General features: G+C 36.3%; 1 protein-coding gene across 1 annotated transcript; it reads left to right on the top strand.

Annotated features, from left to right (window-relative positions):
* Positions 1–3,160: 3,160 nt before the first annotated feature.
* On the top strand, positions 3,161–18,621 carry LOC110370178 (NAD(P) transhydrogenase, mitochondrial). The gene is made up of 23 exons (XM_064034820.1): positions 3,161–3,709; positions 4,607–4,776; positions 4,869–5,023; positions 5,102–5,242; positions 5,320–5,442; positions 5,876–6,063; positions 7,443–7,598; positions 8,043–8,247; positions 8,403–8,612; positions 8,685–8,765; positions 9,080–9,225; positions 12,266–12,354; positions 12,588–12,672; positions 13,663–13,776; positions 14,302–14,468; positions 14,580–14,717; positions 15,121–15,338; positions 15,798–15,949; positions 16,286–16,439; positions 16,645–16,749; positions 16,840–16,959; positions 17,049–17,140; positions 17,246–18,621. Exons 2-23 carry the CDS (start codon positions 4,616–4,618, stop codon positions 17,390–17,392), a joined length of 3,147 nt encoding a protein of 1,048 aa, XP_063890890.1. The 5' UTR covers positions 3,161–3,709; positions 4,607–4,615; the 3' UTR covers positions 17,393–18,621.
* Positions 18,622–19,303: the final 682 nt, after the last annotated feature.

The raw sequence follows: 19,303 nt of genomic DNA, 5'->3' as shown, positions 1-19,303 counted from the left end.
TGATATATTTAAAAATTTAAAAGCTACAGTAGCAAAATTGCCGGCAGAAAAAAAGTTGGTCAATTTACTGTTTGATGAGGTATCATTGGCTCCGGGTGTTTTTTACAACCCTGCCCTAAAACAGATAACTGGTTTTGAAGATTTTGGGCACAGACAAACAAAAACTCGCAGATCATGCCTTGGTCTTTATGATCAAGGGTATAAAAGCAAAGTGAAACAACCTTTATGCTTTTCATTTTGCCAAGGTGCCACGAAAAGGACGATTTAAAGAAGCTGATCAAAACAATAATAAAAGAAATCTCCAATACTGGATTGATAGTTATTGCCACTATATGTGACCAATCAGCCACAAATATTTCTGTGATAAAAGTCTTCAAGAAGACACAAAACGCAAATATTTACAAGAGGGTAATGAATATAGGACCCAAGCCTTCGAGTTTGAAGACCAAAAGGTCTTCCCATTATTTGATCCTCCACATCTTTTAAAGGGAATGAGAAATAATTTACTCGCCAAACATTTGAAATTTGTACAAGATGGGAAAACAAAGTATGCAAAGTGGGAACATTTGGAGATGCTGTTGAAGTTAGATGTTGGGGATGATGAAATTAGGCTTGTTAATAAATTAACAGAAAACCATGTTAATAAAGAGAAAATTCCAAAATGAAAGTGAAATATGCTGCACAAGTTTTCAGCCAAAGGGTATCATCAGCATTGAGATTCTTAGCAAGTAAGTATGCTTTTATTGTTCTCATTATTTTCTCTATATTTAAAAAATTGCTATTAATTTACTAAATTAGATTTTTATTTTTAATTTACATGTTTTTAACCATCTTCATTCTCCACAGACAAATTAGAAAGTTCATTATTTTTCTTTAAAATAATATTAGATGTCCTGGCTACATTTATAAGTTCAAAAATATTTAAAAACAAACAATTGAGATGCTATTTCTCTCGATAAAATTCAAAATAAAAATACAATTCATATCTAATAATTTATCTAAAATTGGCTATGTCAATATTTAAGATGCATAAGATATATTGTTGGAATAACATTATAAATTGAAATGAAATAATAAATTAAAATTATCATATTGAAATAAAAATTTGAGACATTATGAAACTACAAAATATAGTTTAATGTTGGTTTCTTACTAATTATATTTACACCCACAACTATTTACTGAACCAACTGATAAAGACGCACAGTAAATCGTTACTGCCACTTTAAAGTTTGTAAGTTTGTGCCTTTTCGACACAGCCGTGAGGCACACCGTTTAATTTTTTAATTAAATTTTTGTATTTTTGTTTTTTTATTGTGTCCCCTAATCTGGGTCGAATAAATGTATTTTCTTTCTTTTTTCTTTAATTTCGGTCCACAATAGCAAAAAAGATTGATATGAACTGTATTCTAGTACTTATTTAATATATTGTTTCAGAACACAACCTTCTTCCGGCGGAGTGCGAAGAAACTGCTGATTTTCTACTCATTATGGACAAACTATTTGATTCTTTCAATGGACATTCATATACAGGTGATCCAAAAATTTTCAAGGGGTGTGTAATGAATAATTCTCCTCATTTTAGATTATGGACAGAGGTAGTTCCTATATTGGATTCAATGACTTTTAAAACTATAAAAAAAAAACGGGATGGTACAGAAGAAGTAAGATATGAAAAAGTGCCATCCCTTCAAAATTGGATCCACAATATTAAAACGTTTAAAGAAATGTGGGAGTTTTTAAAAATCAAATATAAAGTTACTAGCCTTTTAACCAGAAATTTCAATCAGGACCCTCTTGAAAATTTTTTTTGTAACATTAGAAGTAATGGGATACGAAATGTTAATCCCTCGTGCCTACAATTTATTAATGCGTTCAAAACTTTGTTACTTAATAATTTAAATTCGAACCATTCTGTAAGTGCCAACTGTGAAAAAGATGAAAATAAATCACTGCAATCTTTCAAAGATCTTCTTGCTGAAAAACAAAACAATGAAATTGAATTGGTTAGTGGTGATTTTCCTATTGATTCTTTAATTAATACAATGAACCAAATTAAATGGAATGACTCGATTTTGCATGCCGAATCAAAAAAATATGTAGCAGGATACATTGTAAAAAATCGAAATGTAAAGTGTTCAAAAAATGTGGAACATGTACTAATGATATATTAAGAAAGGAAATTGATTTTGAATCATTTAATTATGAAATAGATTATACGAAAAAATCCTTATTTAATGCATGTGATGATTTTATAAAATTATTAAATGAAATATATTATATGATTGTTGCATGTTTACGAGATTCACCTGAAATAAAATATCTGAAAGAAAAAATGAAATTTTACATCAATTGCCATTGTGATTTTAGTATAATTACTTGTATAGTTCATAAAAATAAATTAATTGATTTTATAATTAATATGTCAATTAATTTAATCATTCACAGTTGGTGCACCGGGGTTAATAGAATAATTAACGGAAAAATAACAAATTTCGATGTAAATGATGAAATTAAGTTACAAGCATTTAAATATTGTAATACACATAAAAAAAGGAAATAAAATATACTTAGCCGATAAATGTACTCTTTATCTTTTGTTTTTTTATTATCTCCCATAATATTATTGACTAGACTAGAAGTTGGAAACTGAAAACTGGAAACTGGAACTGGAAATTGAAATCACTGTTTTAAATTCAATTTACAGTAAATTGAATTTAAAACAGTGATTTCAATTTTCAAATTTAAAAACATATTTAAGAGAACTCTTGAAAAGCGCCATCTACCCTAACCATACATGAAGTAACCACGCCATCTTGTGACGGGGGCCCGTTAACTTTCACGCTAGTAAGTTGTTTTGAACGATGAGTTGCGTATCTATCTCTATATAGTGTATTATCTATGGGTGTAGAGACTAGAGATCGTGTCACATCGTGTATACTCGGTCTTTATTCGGTAAATCGGTTTAATACGATACGTACGACAAGCTCATACTCGCCCTCGGATACGTTTTGGAGCAATATAGTGTTTCGCCCGATATATAGATTCAGATTAAGCCGATATCGGATTTTAGATATTGCACCAATATATAGATTCAATATCTATATACGTTTTGTATCACCCACTCCTAAAAGAAACTGTCTGTTATGATGCACCCACACATTCATAGCACTGCAAACTGCACAGGGTAGTGGTGCACGCATTGCACTTGCAGGTAGCAGGCTAGCAGGTAGAGACTGCACTGTGACAAGTGTGTCGGTTTCAACCATTTTTTTTAGTTCAATGTACCTGCGGGCCGGCACCCACTGATTCCCAGAGCTAGCTAACTCGCCGGTTGGCGGCACAACGTAAACGATAATAATATTGTGGTTGTTGTCGTTATCGAATTGAGTGAAGAGTGTATTGCGAATGCCAGCTCTATTGCCGTATTGGGTACGCCGGGCCGCGGTTGTCGCGAGTCTGGGTATTGAATAAATACCAAACGAAATAAAGAATAATAATTTTGGTGTCCTAATTTTGCTTCTCACTCGTGGTAGTTTTCGGCTCGTCTAAATATAATTCCTACACAAGTTCGGTATTCGGCTGCAAGCGTGAGTTTCAACCACAATCTAAAAGTCCTTCTGTTCTTGAACATACCTACTTCGGAAATTATTGTTATTGAGCCAGCAAGAGGCTTTTACAGCAAGTTTGGAACCCGGCTTGGGGGCAGGTAATTGCAAGCACTTGATTTTTAAAACGTATTGAATTTATCCTTTCATAACTTGACATAATTTATAATTTATTTTAATACATTCAATTTTTTGTAGTAATTATTTTTTCTAACAAAGTAAGGAAACTATTATCAATCTCAATCTTTAGCGCATTTAACGTAATAATTCCCTTCCCGTGCATAATTTCTAAATAAATGTGTATGAATCGTTGTAATGTACGACCTACATTATTATCTGCAATAGTAAAAGTGCATACTTTTATCCACGACTAATTAGCGCAGTAGTCCGGTCTCTGATAACGAGCTTTTATTAGGTAGATATAATTCTACGTACTTACTTGATAATCGCACGCAGAGGCGCGTTTCTTTACCGGCAACCATTATCTTGACCCTCTTATATTATTCATGAGTAAAATAAACTAATTTGCCTGAGGATTATGTCGCGTTTACAAACAATATTTGATATGTTATATCTTCTTAATTTTACCTAAAGGCACAAGCAATTTTTATTACCACAATGATGGTTTATAACATGTAATGAATTGCAATTTAAGATAGGAAACCTATTAAAAATCCTAAATCATTTAGATCCCCCAAACCAGCTGTCCATATCCGGAAGAGCGAGAGAGATTTGGTGTTGCCATTTAATGTCTTCAAAAAACACCCTTCCCTAACTAAAAAGGTGAAAAGAATGAGTGTATAAATAATTGCAGTTCCACCTCCTTTCAATGAATCTGATAAATAGAAGTTTTGGTTTTCAATGCTTCTTACAGAAATAAAAAATTTACTTCCTTCACAACTTTTCATAGAAGTCAAGACTTATCAGTATTATCTAGTATCATAGTAGAATAGAAAGGAGCAGTTGTGCAGTAATGTTTTTCAAAATATATGTTACAGTTGACCAATATGTCTGGGTCAGTGAGGTTGCTGCAAATCCACAAACCTCTACAGCGATCATGGCACTTCCGCCTATCAAGTTCTTCTGCAACCGCACCTCCAACACAGGGGGTTCCATACACTAAACTCAGCATAGGAGTACCAAAAGAGATTTGGGATAATGAAAGAAGGTAAGATATAAGTAAACCTACTTAGAGAAAAATCTATCTAGACAGCTTTTGAGAATACTATTTGAGATGGTTAAAAATTCACTCTTTTTCAGAGTGGCTGTAGTACCTGCAGTAGTTAGTAAATTAGTAAAAAAAGGCTTTAGTGTCAATATTGAGGAGAATGCAGGAGCTTTAGCAAATTTTCCGAATAAGACATATGAAGAGGCGGGTGCCAAAATAACCAGCTTACAGGCCACATTCCAGTCTGGTAATTAAGTTATAGTAATCTTCCGAATGCAGAATACAACTTAAATCGCATGAATTCTAACTTTTTGCTTGATTTCAGATATCATTTTAAAAGTCCGTCCATTAGTTGATCCAGAGGTGCAGAATGTGAGGGCAGAAGGGACACTGATTTCATTTTTATATCCTGCACAAAATCAGGAGCTGATAAAAAAGCTTGCTGCCAAAAATGTAAATGCATTTGGTAAGGCCTTTAAATATACTGTGGATAACTAAATTTGCTTTATAAACATCTCTGTCATATTCCCTTTATTTTTATAGCAATGGACTGCGTGCCTCGTATTAGTCGCGCCCAAGCTTTTGACGCTCTCAGCTCTATGGCAAACGTAGCTGGATATCGCGCTGTGATTGAGGCTGCTGCCCACTTCCCAAGATTCTTTTCTGGTGAGATACAATATGAAATCATTAATTTCCTTTTATGTAATAATATCTATCGCTTTTCGAATTGCCCAATACATGTAAGTTCGAGTCCAAAACAACATCTATGTGCAGTATTTATATTACTGAAGACCTCTAAATGTAATTGAATTTTCTCATTCCTATTTATACAAAGGAAAAACAATCATTTTTTGGGCTTCGTATCAATGTCGTTCGTGTCAATTTATGAGAATGTTGTTGATGATTGTGCACAATGTAGGCGGATAATAAAGGTATGGCTGCACATACAGGCGAGTGTTCTTGTTTTAAAGAAGTATGAAGAACAGTCAATCTCAAAGAACAGACATTATCACCTTGTTCCATGTATGCGTATGTTCACATTCTCATTTGGCACACATGGTCTTGGTATGCAGAGAAATGAAGGTGTGTTGTGGTGCAGGTCAGATGACGGCAGCGGGTCGCGTGCCGCCGTGCCGCGTGCTGGTGGTGGGCGGCGGCGTGGCGGGGCTGGCGGCGGCCGCGCAGGCGCGCTGCATGGGCGCCGCCGTGCGCGCCTTCGACACGCGCCCCGCCGTGCGCGAGCAGATCGAGAGCCTTGGCGCACAGTTCATCACCATGGACATGAAGGTCAGACCGATCACTGACCTCTAGCCACAGTCTTCACTTATTGATAGCAGAGTAGCTGCATATTTACCAAAATGTGTTTTTGCAGTGCTTTGGCATTTTAGTGCTTCGCCATTTGATAGTTGATACCACCAATCAGCCTTTCTTTTTATGAGATGTTAAAAACCCAAGGCTTAAAGTATTGTTTGATATTGTCACCTACCTAATAATGATCACATGTTTCTCTAGTGCGACTGATTACTTGTTATCGCTGAAGCTGTTTCGTGTTTAAAAGGGAGCAAGATCAATGTAACTTGTAATTATTGCAGCTAATAAAACGTAACATATTAAAATGTACCTTGAACTGTGAAACATTACACTGAGTATAATGAGCTGTCGCTGCGTGACCTATATCTGCGCATGAGATGCGTACAGCTCACAAGTTACATTGTGTGCATACATACCGGCGATGTCTGTGGTCAAAGTATAAGTGTCACGTTTGTCGTGTGACCGCAGGCTTGTATACGATGTCCACGTGTATTGTCCGTGTGTTATCAGGGACTTGTGCTTATAAAACTATTTGTTTACAGAGGTGGCTGTACCCTAATCCTAGTGGTTGGGGTGCAGCGTCCACCCTGCCCTTGGCTGCTATCGCCAATGGTAATTTCCAGATCAGATGACTCGTAGTTCTAGATACGTAGTCACGTTATATTTATTCACCTTATTTGTAAAGTTGGTTTTGTTTCGCTAAATCTTATGTAAATTTGCAACATTGAATGCACCAAACCTTGAGGAGTTATGTTATCTTTTCGTGATTTGCTAGTGTAGTTTTGTTTCTTTCGTTAATTTTCTGGCATGCTTCATCTTTTTATATTATCAATGAACTGGTTAATTGAACGTTTGCCCCAAAACATTTGTATAAATATTTGTCATGCCTTTAAAGAAACCGAAGTTGAAATATCTTACACCGAATCTAGACGCCGTATAGAAACATTTAAAATTCTCCTCAGATCGATGTCTAGCGTGTTTATTATTCAGTCTAGCAACTGTCACTCCCCCAATTTGACTAGTTAAACGACTTATTAAAACTTGTTTTCATGTTGCAAACCTTGAACATTTCATTTTGGTTTATTGGCAAATATTGTAATGATAATAAACACCACAAACGAGATGTTGGCATGGTGACGTGTCATGTAGTATAAACCGACTGATAAACTAAATACATAGAATGTGATAGAAGCTAGGTAAAAAAACGCCAACTTGTTTTTAACTTTAAAATTATGGAAATCCATTTATATCTTCAACGGCAAAAAAGTTTAGGCGGTTTATTATTCAAAACATACACGCCCACCGTTGGTCAAGGTCAATGACCGCTTTAATGGGTGTTTATTTACGATGTTTAGGAGGAAGGCGCCGGAGTAGGTGGGTATGCCAAGGAGATGAGTCAGGAGTTTCTTGACGCCGAGAGGGCTCTCCTAGGGAAGGAAGCCAGGACTTCTGATGTGGTCATCAGCACTGCGCTTATTCCTGGCAAACCAGCACCTGTCCTTATCCTTGAGGTAAGCACGTTTTCAAGAAATTACATAACTTAATTATTGAATAACCATTCAAGTCAATAATATTTATGTGTACTTAACTACGTGTAGGTAATATCATCGTGTTATCTATCGTGGGGTTACATTTTTAAACTACGCTGTAAAATTCAGCGGCTGATAACATTACACTGATGTTTTTCACCGTTCAAAAACATTTTATGGAACACGGAATCGCTGTGCAAAGTTAAAAATATCATGTTTATAACGTTGCTCACGCAAATAGCATTTTTTGCAAGCGTACGCGCAATGCAGTGCCTATATCTTAATAATGGGCGCGGAATCATGATAAACATATTTTGATTGCAGTTGATAAAGATGCCTTTTTTTAATCTTGACTTACATAATGCATATTAAATGTATATTATAAGAGAACAAATTGAAATGTATCAATATTTTTTATTGACCTAGGATGCGGTCCGTGATATGGCACCAGGCAGTGTCATAGTAGATTTGGCAGCAGAGATGGGTGGCAACGTTCAGACCACGAAGAAGGGCGAGATCGTCAAAGTGCATGGAGTGACACACATCGGCCTCACTGACATGCCCAGTCGTATGCCAGCACACGCCTCCACGCTATATGCGAATAACATCTCTGGATTCCTGTTTAGCTTAGGTAAATATTGCTCCAACTGATAAGATAACACCCAGAATAATTTGAAGGTTTGCAGCTGCAAAATATTTACGAAAAGTCACAAGCTTAACTGACATTTTCACAAGATACCTAATTTTAAAATGCATATTTGTAATAAAAATTCTTCTGGTCCAAAGGTACCAATGACCATTTCCACATCAACTTGGAAGATGAAGTGACTCGGGGCGCCATAGTGCTCAAGGCTGGAGAGCTCCTCTGGCCACCGCCCCCTCCTCCAAGCATGGCGTCAGTTCAGGCAGCCAGCACTGCCCCCGCGGCCGTCGCTAAGCCTGAACCTCCCAACCCGTTCAATGACACTTTGAAAGACGCTTTCTTATACTCTACAGGTAGGTAATGAGGCAAAGAACAAATGAACATCTATGCTATTTGAATGCGCCTCTAACTGACATCTTTTTCAGGATTGGCCGGCCTCATTGGTCTGGGAATAGCGTCGCCGAATCCGGCTTTCACCACAATGACAACTACACTCGCTCTATCAGGTAAATAAAATACATGCTATGCTTTAACCTCGTCTGCACTAGAGTAACATTGTGCGAAGTTAGTCATACTAGTCATCCCGCATGAAAATTGTATACCACCGTCAATCGCAAACCGCAATATTGCTCTGCCGTAGACAATCCTCCTTACAGATCTAATGCAAAAAGTGACAAAAGTGCTGAACCTATTGAGATGTTTTACATGGAGATAGGCGGCGATCTGAAAACGGCTCTGAAAAGACCAGCTACTTTATATATGACCGTCCTGAGTTTCCTCAGCTATTCTTGAACACTTTCTAAAAGTTGATACATTGCAGGCGTGGTAGGCTACCACACAGTATGGGGCGTGGTGCCGGCTCTGCACTCGCCGCTCATGTCCGTCACCAACGCCGTGTCGGGCATCACAGCCGTCGGCGGCCTGCTGCTGATGGGCGGCGGGTATGTGCCCGAGACGCCTGTACAGGTAATTAAGATAAACTTTGAATTTTCATGTTCTACGTTACTGTATTTGTGTACTATTTTTGTATAACGGAGCGCCCCATGTGAGCGATTTGGATACGAACTTAAAACGCCGCGATGTGATGCTAAAACAACAAACGGTCGGTATACGTACTCCTTAGAACGAACACCTAAAAATAATTCTACATGGGAATTATTCGCTTCACATTCGGCTTCGCATTGATGGGCCACGCTGATGGGCAGGACGCACAGTTCTAGTTTATTATGTCCCAAAATAGTAAAAAGTAGTAAGTAGCTGTTTTTTGCAAATTAGCAAACTTTCATAAAGAGATGGTATGGAGTATAAATAGAAATCTAAACATAAATGTAAACCTGACATTTCCCGTCTCAACAATATCAGAGAACTATTGTTTTCAAGCAATTACCGTTTTTTATTGAGCTCAATTAATAGAATCGAGTTGTTAATTGAGCTAAATAGACCATTGTTGTTGCCTATACTGAATAGTGTTCTAGCACTAAATTAGTCATTGACCCTCTTATTATAAAAACTGCCGCAAGTAGTGGTTTAAACCCGACTGAAGACGTCTTGGTTTGTTACGGTACTTACGATAGTCTTTACATCCTTATTACAAAACGTAGACTAAGAGAAGACTGTCTAGTACTTCGATTTGTCTATGGTTCTAATAATATCCACAGATTATAAGCAACAAATATTTAAATCATTCGTTCAATCGTTCCGAATTCTATGCGCCGTTCCTTTTTACATTATTTTGTTAATTCTATTTTGATGAAAAATAAATAACTATGATAATAAAAAAAATATCTCTGCAGTTGAAAATATTACATTTTATTATTTAAAGGTAATTTTATATTTCTAGTATCTTTTAACGATATACATGATCCAATTATTCTCTTTTAAAAAACTATCGAGTTTGCGCGTATAACGGAACGTCAGCGCGCGTATCCGAGTTATGTTTTGGTTTTAGGTTAGAAATAATTTGGATTATTTTCATTCCGATTTAAATGATTAAATAAGACGTTGTGCATCTAATTAGAACCTCTTCAAATTAAGTGCACAATAACTTACACACATAATATCGTGTGCATTAAATTACCAAAAGAAAATGAAACATTTGAAACAACATAAAAGTAGAAAATTATATTTTATTCCGATGTCTATTTATACAGTCAAATGCACTGATACATGTTGGACACTGTTCTTCATCACACAATCTTGTTCCCTTTCTCATCTAGGCATTTTTTGTACATTTTAGCAAGCTTCCAGTCTTTTTTTTACAAACATTGCATATTACTGGCAGAGATACGGCGTGAAAAACGCCAAAATAGTCTTGAATCTGTAAATAAACAGTAGACTGTATGATAATCTGATATATTTTCGGAGTTTCATCAAAATCTATGTGGTAGTTTATGCGTGGAACATAAACAAACATCCATAATAAAAACTTTGACTCTTATACAATTAATTAGGATGTTTTGGCAACCTACTTGCACTGTAAAGGCTACTTACTTTATGACGAGCCCAGTTGAGCATCATAGGATCATCCTGGATTATCATCATGCATTCAATTGACTATTATTTCGAAAAACGTAAATCGATATTTACATCGAAAATTGTCGTCAGGTAATTTGAAGAGATTTTGTCGATGACGCATTCTGTTGGGTCCCCGGACACTCTCAATAGTATTCTAACACATCCAAGTATTCCAAATCACACATATTTATATCCAATTTCGTTTTTTTCATCACAAAACAAATAACCTCAAAAGTAAATAATGTCGGAATTTGACGTTTGTTGACTAAGTACTGCAGTTTAGGCTTGGGCAAAAAATATCGATATATCAAAATATCGATATTTTTTCCGAAAAATATCGATATAAATCAGCGATATTTTTTCCCGCGATATATCAACTTTCGATATTAGGTATCAAAATCGATATATTTTTTAAAGCTCTGCTGTCTGCTCATGCGTCACATCATGCCTTTGACCAATCTGATTTCTTAAATTTAATTCAAACGCAAACAAAAATTACACTCTATAGTCTATGACCTGCTTGTCTATTTTGTTCATCTATGACAATGACACTGCTTGTTGGTTTGGTTTGGTTGGTATCACTGACTGCGTGTGTTGGAGTGTTGAGTAAATTGCCGACACTTCACGCCGGTTCTCTCGGATATCGCCCTAAAATATTTGATTTGCCAAGCTTCTTCAGTGTCATCTGAAAGAGTAGCTTCAATGGTGAATTTGGCTGTGCCGAATGATAGGAGTAGATTAACAGGCGAGCACATCAAGCAAAGAGTGCTCTTGATGTCAATATCAGACAAATACTGGTTTGAATAATGTAATTTTTGTTGTGTTGATGATGTTGTTTTTTTCTTGGCTTTATGTACTTATTTTTTAATAATAAAACTGATGTCAAAACAGCCAGATGTGTATTTGCTTTAAAATTTCGAATATTTTGACAATTTTTATAGATAATTGCTTATTGCGCAGAAAATATCGATATATCAACATATCGATATTTTTTAGTCAATTATTATCGATATATTTTAAAAATATCGATACGATATATATCGATATTTTTTCCCCATTTGCCCATCCCTACTGCAGTTAAACTAGGGGGCTCGATGGTTTATCTTTTGTACTACAGATAGTAATAGGACTTGCGATAAACTGCGTTTTGTAATAACGTTTTTTCAAGGTCGTACTTAAAGGTGGATTAAAGGTAGTACAAAAGCCGATACTTATTTGATACCGCGTTTTATAATAAGAGGGTGAGAGTTTTCTATGCAGCCAAATATACTTTCTTCAATAATACATTTGGAAGGCATTTATGTCTACAAAAAATTATAAAATTTTACCATGCCTATAATATTGCAGTGTTGAATATAAGTAACACATATTTTCTGAATAGAGAGACTGACACAGGTCTAGGTCACTGACATAGGTTTCTTCTAAATGACGCAGTTGAATCTTGAACAAAATCTAAGGCGTGTATAATAACTAAACAATAATCTTCTAACAGTGGCTGGCCAGCACAGCGGCGCTCATATCATTCGTCAACGTGTTCGGCGGTTTCCTCGTCACGCAGCGAATGTTGGACATGTTCAAAAGGTATTATATACAAGCTTGATCACTCTTTTTAGCCGCACGCAGGTAAATGAGAAAAAGAAAGATTAACTTAATTTTTGAATAAAATGGCTCCTATTAAATAATAAAAAGACTATACTTTATCCCGAAACGGGAAGAATTTCCCCCAAGACACTGGTGAAACCTCGGGAAACAGCAACTCTAAAATATTCTAGAATATAAAACTGTATGATGATATATCTTCCTATTTACAATAGGCCAACTGACCCGCCAGAATACGGTTACCTGTATGGAATTCCCGCCGCAGCGCTGCTAGGCGGCTACATTACCACGGCTATGCAGGTAACATTACAACAATAGAACATTATTATTTGTTATAGCTTAGTCTGCCTACATACAGCGATATTAACGCAGATTATATACTTACTGAACCGTTTTGTTCTTATGTCTCTATTGTTTTCTACTGTTAGGTAGTTGTAATAATAAATAATGTCGTTACATCTGTTCTGGCGAAATTGGCGGACAAACAGAGGTTTAATTTGGCGAGTTATATTAAAACTGAAAAGAAATATTTTTATGAGAATATAACTTCTGATTACCGCATACATGGTTGTGCGAAAGTCGCAAGTGTTCTTACAAAAAAGTAAATAAATGACATTGTGAAAAAAAAACCATGAAATAATTTTCTGAAGACACAATACCGACCAAAATTACGACCCTTCTCTTTTTTTCCACGATATACAATACATAATATTTTTTTCATCCCACCATCTCGGAAAGAGTAGTTTTACCCTTTGATATCTGAGCGCAAAAGTCGTTTTTATCCTCTAGAGCGGCAAAGTGATTTGAATTTAGAACATCGTGTGCAATACTCCATTTGTGACAATCTTGATAAACTTTTCAAACAAATACATATTAAACAAATAAAATACTGCTTAAAATAATTATTCAATTAATTAAGTATTTTTTATTATTGTTTTTACACAGATTTTTAACGTCGTTTCATTTTTAAAGTGAGTTTTCAAATAAATGAACTTTAATAGGTACTTCTTTTTAATTTGAGACTCGTATGTGCGCGCCATTTTGTTTTTTTTTGCATTTAGTAATTTCCTCGATGAGGTGGGATGAAAAGTTACGTGTTGCACTCGAGTGCAAAGATTTTTCACCTTGTGCTCTTTTGATTCCCTCGCTATCGCTCAGGATTCTAATTATTGAAACACTCGCTACGCTCGTGTTTCAATTTTAGAATCCTTCGCTTGCTCGGTCATCAAAATTAAGCCCGCGGTTAAAAAGCAACTTTGCACTCTTGTATAATAAATAACTTTTTCTTAGGGTTACCCCGAAGTCCACCAGATGGCTTACCTGGCATCATCTCTATGCTGCGTCGGAGCGCTCGCCGGACTTAGCTCCCAAACCACAGCTCGCAAAGGAAACTACCTAGGAATGGTACGAACATTTCACAAATTGAAAAACAAAAACTAATGAACTTAATCTTGCAACCGATGATTAGAAAAAGGCATTCATAACATCTATGTTGCAAGTGTCCGCAGCTACAGACTCGGCCCAAGACCCGCTCATTGTAATCTTGATGGCATTAGTCTTGATCTAATGAACATTGTAAAGGCATTGAGACATCATTGAACAATATGACAAAATTGCTGCATCATCATATCAATAAACCTTTTTTTTTGTGTAAATAGTTTTTGTTTTGAATTTCCTATATTTGAATTTATCTTCGAAAAAGATGCAGCAATTTTGTCCAGTTCCGCTGTGCTTGAATATAGACATTAGTTTTTAAGTCTTAGCTAGTGTTATACAACTCAGTACATAATTTATTCAACGAGGCAACTTGGGTTAAGTTCGGCACTTCACCTTGATGACACTTTAGTAATATGAGGTTGCATAAAACATATACAAATAATGCTAAGATTTAATTTGGAAAATATTTAGCTTGATGATATTATGTCCTAGATTGGTGTATCGGGAGGCATAGCCGCGACGTTGGGCATGCTTACTCCAAGTCACCCAGTGTTGGCACAAATGTTGGGCGTGGCTGGTATTGGCGGTCTTATTGGCAGCACCATTGCCAAGAAGATTGAAATCACTGACCTGCCGCAACTTGTGGCTGGATTCCACAGGTAACTTAATAATTCATCCAAACAGGATTGATTGTCTGTTGAATGAAAAAGAGAACTATTAAGGTGGACTGCTGATTTATATATCTTATTAATATTTTTTTCGTATTCCAGTCTTGTCGGCATGGCAGCAGTGCTAACTTGCCTCGCCACATACATGCATGACTTCCCTGCGATGGCGATGGACCCTACAGCAGCCACTCTGAAGACTTCTCTCTTCCTCGGCACCTACATCGGTGGTATTACATTCACGTAAGTCATTATTTTAATGGAGTTTTCTTTCCATACTAAAAATAAGAGGTATAGTTGTATGTATAACGACTTGTTATTATCGTCCTCTGGTGTAAACACACGTGAACAAACACTTACAACTAAACAAGCTGAACAATTTGTACTTACGTGTGAAATTAACTACATGTTAACAAACAGTATTTCACAGTTCTATGGAATCCACTTGAAAGGTCATTACAGGTCAAATTACTATTTGCCTTTTGTGCCACAAATACCACGTCAATAGTGGTGCGAGATTTACCAAAATGGCTTTAGTTTGCCATCATAATTTGTCTTGATTAGATATTGCAAAATAAATTGAAAAAAATCCTTACTTTAAAAGTGACCTTAAGAACAAGCTGCTAAGGTACATTTTCGCTTGCAGCGGTTCACTAGTAGCGTACGGCAAACTACAAGGGTCGCTGTCGTCAGCACCGCTGCTGCTACCAGGCCGTCACGCCATCAACGCGGGGCTGCTGGCGGGCTCGCTGGGCTGCGGCGGCGCGCTGCTGGCCTTCCCCGACGTGCCCGGTCTGCCGCTGCTGTCCGCTGCTGCTGTACTCAGTGGCATTCAGGGACTGACCCTCACAGCTGCTATTGGAGGTACGTCATTGTCTTATCAGCTTTAAGAAGTACTCTACTTGTATGTTGGAGTTGTATAAATCTGGTTCTTCAAACCTAATAGACAGACATATTTTTTTGGGGAGTTTGGTACGCCAGCAAAAACTCATTGGAAGTGGTGAAGGGTGTACGTGTGAAGCGACTTTGAAAAGTTTACTGACCGAAAGAGGACATAAGTAAGAAGGGAGTGGATGTTAGTATGTATGACGGCAAAAAGAGAAAAATGGAAGCGAAAAACATGCTGAACCAAATTACTTGGGGACAAGGCAAGAAGAAGAAGCTGTCCTTTGTTGAATATAGGCTGTTGCTTTGGAAAGCTCACATCCATTCACTGGCCGCCACCTTCTATATATCAACCGTCACCTGTGCAGTGATCCTGCATTACAATTCAAATGTTGCATGGATCATAAGACATATTTTTTTATTTTGTTATATTAACAGGTGCGGACATGCCCGTCGTGATAACGGTACTAAACAGCTACTCCGGCTGGGCGCTATGTGCTGAAGGGTTCATGTTGAACAACTCGCTCATGACCATCGTCGGCGCTCTCATCGGCAGCTCCGGTGCTATCCTGTCCTACATTATGTGCAAGGTAACTTGGTTACATCGATCAATGAGTTCGAAAAACAATTCTGTAATTTTTGAAAAAGAAAAACATCTATACTTATGTAACAAAGAGGAAACGTTGGTTCATTTGTTTGTAAAGGCACCGAAATTAATGAACAGATTTGAGAAATTCTTTCACGTTTGGAAGCTACATTATCCCCGAGTAATATAGGCTATATTTTAATGCCGTTACTGGCAGTAGATCTCACGGGTCGCTGGTGAAACCGCGGGAAAAACTAGTCTTTAACTTTGGCTCTTCTTAGAGACGAAAATGAAACCATTAAGTATCGTAGTTTCATTTCAAAATATTACTTTATTTCAGGCCATGAACAGGTCTCTACCGAACGTAATTTTGGGAGGATACGGCGTGACTAGCAGCGGGTCGGCGCGACCGGCCGGCGCCACGCACACTGAAGTCAATGTGGACTCCGCCGCAGACCTCATTCATCGTGCCTCCAATATTATTATTACTCCCGGTAACACATTTTACAATATGAAGTATTTAACACATGAACTGAAATATTTTCTTGAAGTTTTTGTAAGTTTCATAGTCGCGACTCTGTTGATGTCCCTCGTCCACTAATGCTTTCCATACTTTTATGAGCATTCCATTTACTATTATTCCGTGACACTATTTTTAAGAAAAATAATACCAAATAAACAATGTTTCTTTTTTTTCAGGATACGGTCTATGTGTAGCGAAGGCCCAATACCCTATTGCTGAGCTAGTCGATATTCTCAAAGGAATTGGAAAGAAAGTGCGTTTCGCTATTCACCCAGTTGCAGGTACATACATTTATAATCTTTATTTCTTCGTTATTATTTCTTAGGTAAAGGTTGAATGAATTGGTTAAACAAGTAAATTATTGTTTACAGGTCGTATGCCTGGACAGTTGAACGTCTTGCTCGCGGAAGCCGGCGTACCTTACGATGACGTATTCGAAATGGAGGAAATCAACGATGAATTCCCTGAAACTGATCTCGTGTTGGTTATTGGTAAGTTGCTTTAAACTTTCGGCAATAGTTTATTTATTAAAGCAAATTACATTAAGTAACAATATACTAATGTTGAATCGTTTACATAGGTGCCAACGACACAGTAAACAGTGCTGCGGAAACCGACCCCCAGTCACCCATCGCAGGCATGCCTGTACTTAAAGTTTGGAAAGCGAATCAGGTAAGCATTCCTCTGAATTAATTACTTAGAATATTGATGAAGTACATTATTATTAAAAAAAAAAACAAACAAATCTACATGATGTCCTTCCCCTTGTAACGCCAGGTGGTAGTAATGAAGCGATCAATGGGCGTGGGCTACGCGGCCGTGGACAACCCTATCTTCTACAACAACAACACAGCTATGCTGCTCGGAGACGCCAAGAAGACTTGCGATGCACTCCTCGACCGTATCAAACATCTCACCAGTTAAGTTGTAGCTAGACTATAATTTATTGTACCAAATATCTGTACTTATGCAGCTGCTCACAAGAGAAGTTACTGCCTAATTAGAGATATTTTTAGTTCAAATATTTTATCTCGCTGCCAGTCTTATTTTGAGAGACTTTGTTTTATTTTAACACATCACACCAACCACTGAATGGTCAGTGTTTTTGCAAAAAATTTGACACTCCATTTGCTAAGTTCTTTGTTATGGAAGAATTTTAGGGAGATCTGTTATTACTGATCGTAAAATATATCGTACTAACATCACAAGTTTTCCATAATCACATGCAGTCTATGAACACTACGGTTGGTTGAGGAGCTGCATTTATTTCACCGATATATTCCTTTTATGAATGAACACTAACTGTCTAGAAAGCATGTTATTATGTGTTATTTTCTATGCTCATTATCAAGACTGTAAAATTATGACGCCGTTCTTAAAACAAAATTACCCTTATATCTATAAAGGAGTACAACGATTTATGTAGGAGTTAAAAGTGTATATTTTACGTGTATAAGTCGTTTTTATTGACTCGAAAAACAATGCAAAATGTACTTGAAAGTCACTTTATTGTGTTCTTTGCAATCCAGTGTCATAATATATTTACTACTTTTGCGACTGAATAGTTATAACGAGGCGGGACCTTTTCGCCTGAATGTCGATGCCTTTGCTAATATTAAGAAACAAATGTGCCTTTAATGTTCTTAAATTCAAGTATCTCTTAACAGCTAGTCTATAAGCTTTTATGAAATTACTATTTTAATAATATTTTTTAATAAAATTGCATTTGAAATTTTTTATATTGTGTAAATATATTCATATTTGAATTATACTATGTTGAAACAATTGAGATTTTTATATACCTCTGTATTTAATGTTTGTTTTTAACTACAAACATAGATGTGAGATTATCCTATGGGTAACAGATTTTATTGGACCATCTTATATTGTGTTGGATTTAATTTCATGTTTCTTATGTCAACCATGATTTAGTACTATATGAACAATATCATTCCAACAGAATAATTATAGTATGTTCTTACATATAAGTACTTAGTTCACGACGCTAGATCATTGGGTGTAAGCTGCATTTTATCAAAATCAAACATTGGTTCAGTATACGAAATTATGTTGGTTAGGTTTGCAATAACTGTGGAATGTTATTTGCTATGATTATATTGTATCTTTTAAAAATAAAGAATGACCTGAAAATATTTCTGAAAATTTTTATTTACCATAGTTTATGTACTTTTGAAATTAATTTTCATCTTCATTATGTTCATCCGGCTCATCCTCTAACCTAAAGTCGAAGTCTTTGATTGCGTTATGATATTGGCTTCTAATATCTGAAAGCTGGTATTTCAAATTATTCATCTTGCGTAAGAATTCGATATTACTTTCGTTATAGCTGGCTCCTTTAGAGGAAGATAGTTTAAGTTTGTCGATCGCAATTAAAACCTCCAGGCGCAACTTTTCACAGATGTCTTGATAGCTCGTAAACTCAGGGATATATCCATTAGATCTAGAACGTTCTTCAGCTCTTAAACTCTGAAAAAGCTCATCGAGCTTTTCTATGAAGCCCTCAAAAGTAGTCAATAATTTCTTATGAAGATCGAAATTTTGGTTAGCGACGATACCGTTGTTACAAATATCCGCTGCAAGTTGTAACTCGGAGTCTTCAAGTTCTGATCTATATTTCAAAAAAGTTATATTATTTATTTCGGACATATTTCTTACCGCTTACCTAAACACCAAATAATTTATTAAATGTGTAATTTCATAATTTATTTACAAAATATCACCAAAATGTTTCAAATGTCAGAGATTATCATCAATCAAATAATCGAGAAGTGGAGTTGAATAGAGTTCAAACAAAATCGCATGAGAGGTTGGTAG

The sequence above is a fragment of the Helicoverpa armigera genome, chromosome 5, assembly GCF_030705265.1.
Source record: "Helicoverpa armigera isolate CAAS_96S chromosome 5, ASM3070526v1, whole genome shotgun sequence".
Classification (NCBI taxonomy): domain Eukaryota; kingdom Metazoa; phylum Arthropoda; class Insecta; order Lepidoptera; family Noctuidae; genus Helicoverpa; species Helicoverpa armigera.
Note: the sequence above shows the minus strand (reverse complement) of the source record. Positions and strands in the feature narration are given on the sequence as shown.

What these genes read in the sequence shown, in the direction of transcription:
- LOC110370178 (XM_064034820.1), top strand. Translation starts at nt 4,616, where the DNA reads ATGTCTGGGTCAGTGAGGTTGCTGCAAATCCACAAACCTCTACAGCGA. An exon ending in ACAGGCCACATTCCAGTCTG is followed by an intron (nt 5,024 to 5,101) that starts GTAATTAAGTTA and finishes GCTTGATTTCAG; the next exon opens with ATATCATTTTAAAAGTCCGT. An exon ending in AAGGAAACTACCTAGGAATG is followed by an intron (nt 13,777 to 14,301) that starts GTACGAACATTT and finishes ATTATGTCCTAG; the next exon opens with ATTGGTGTATCGGGAGGCAT.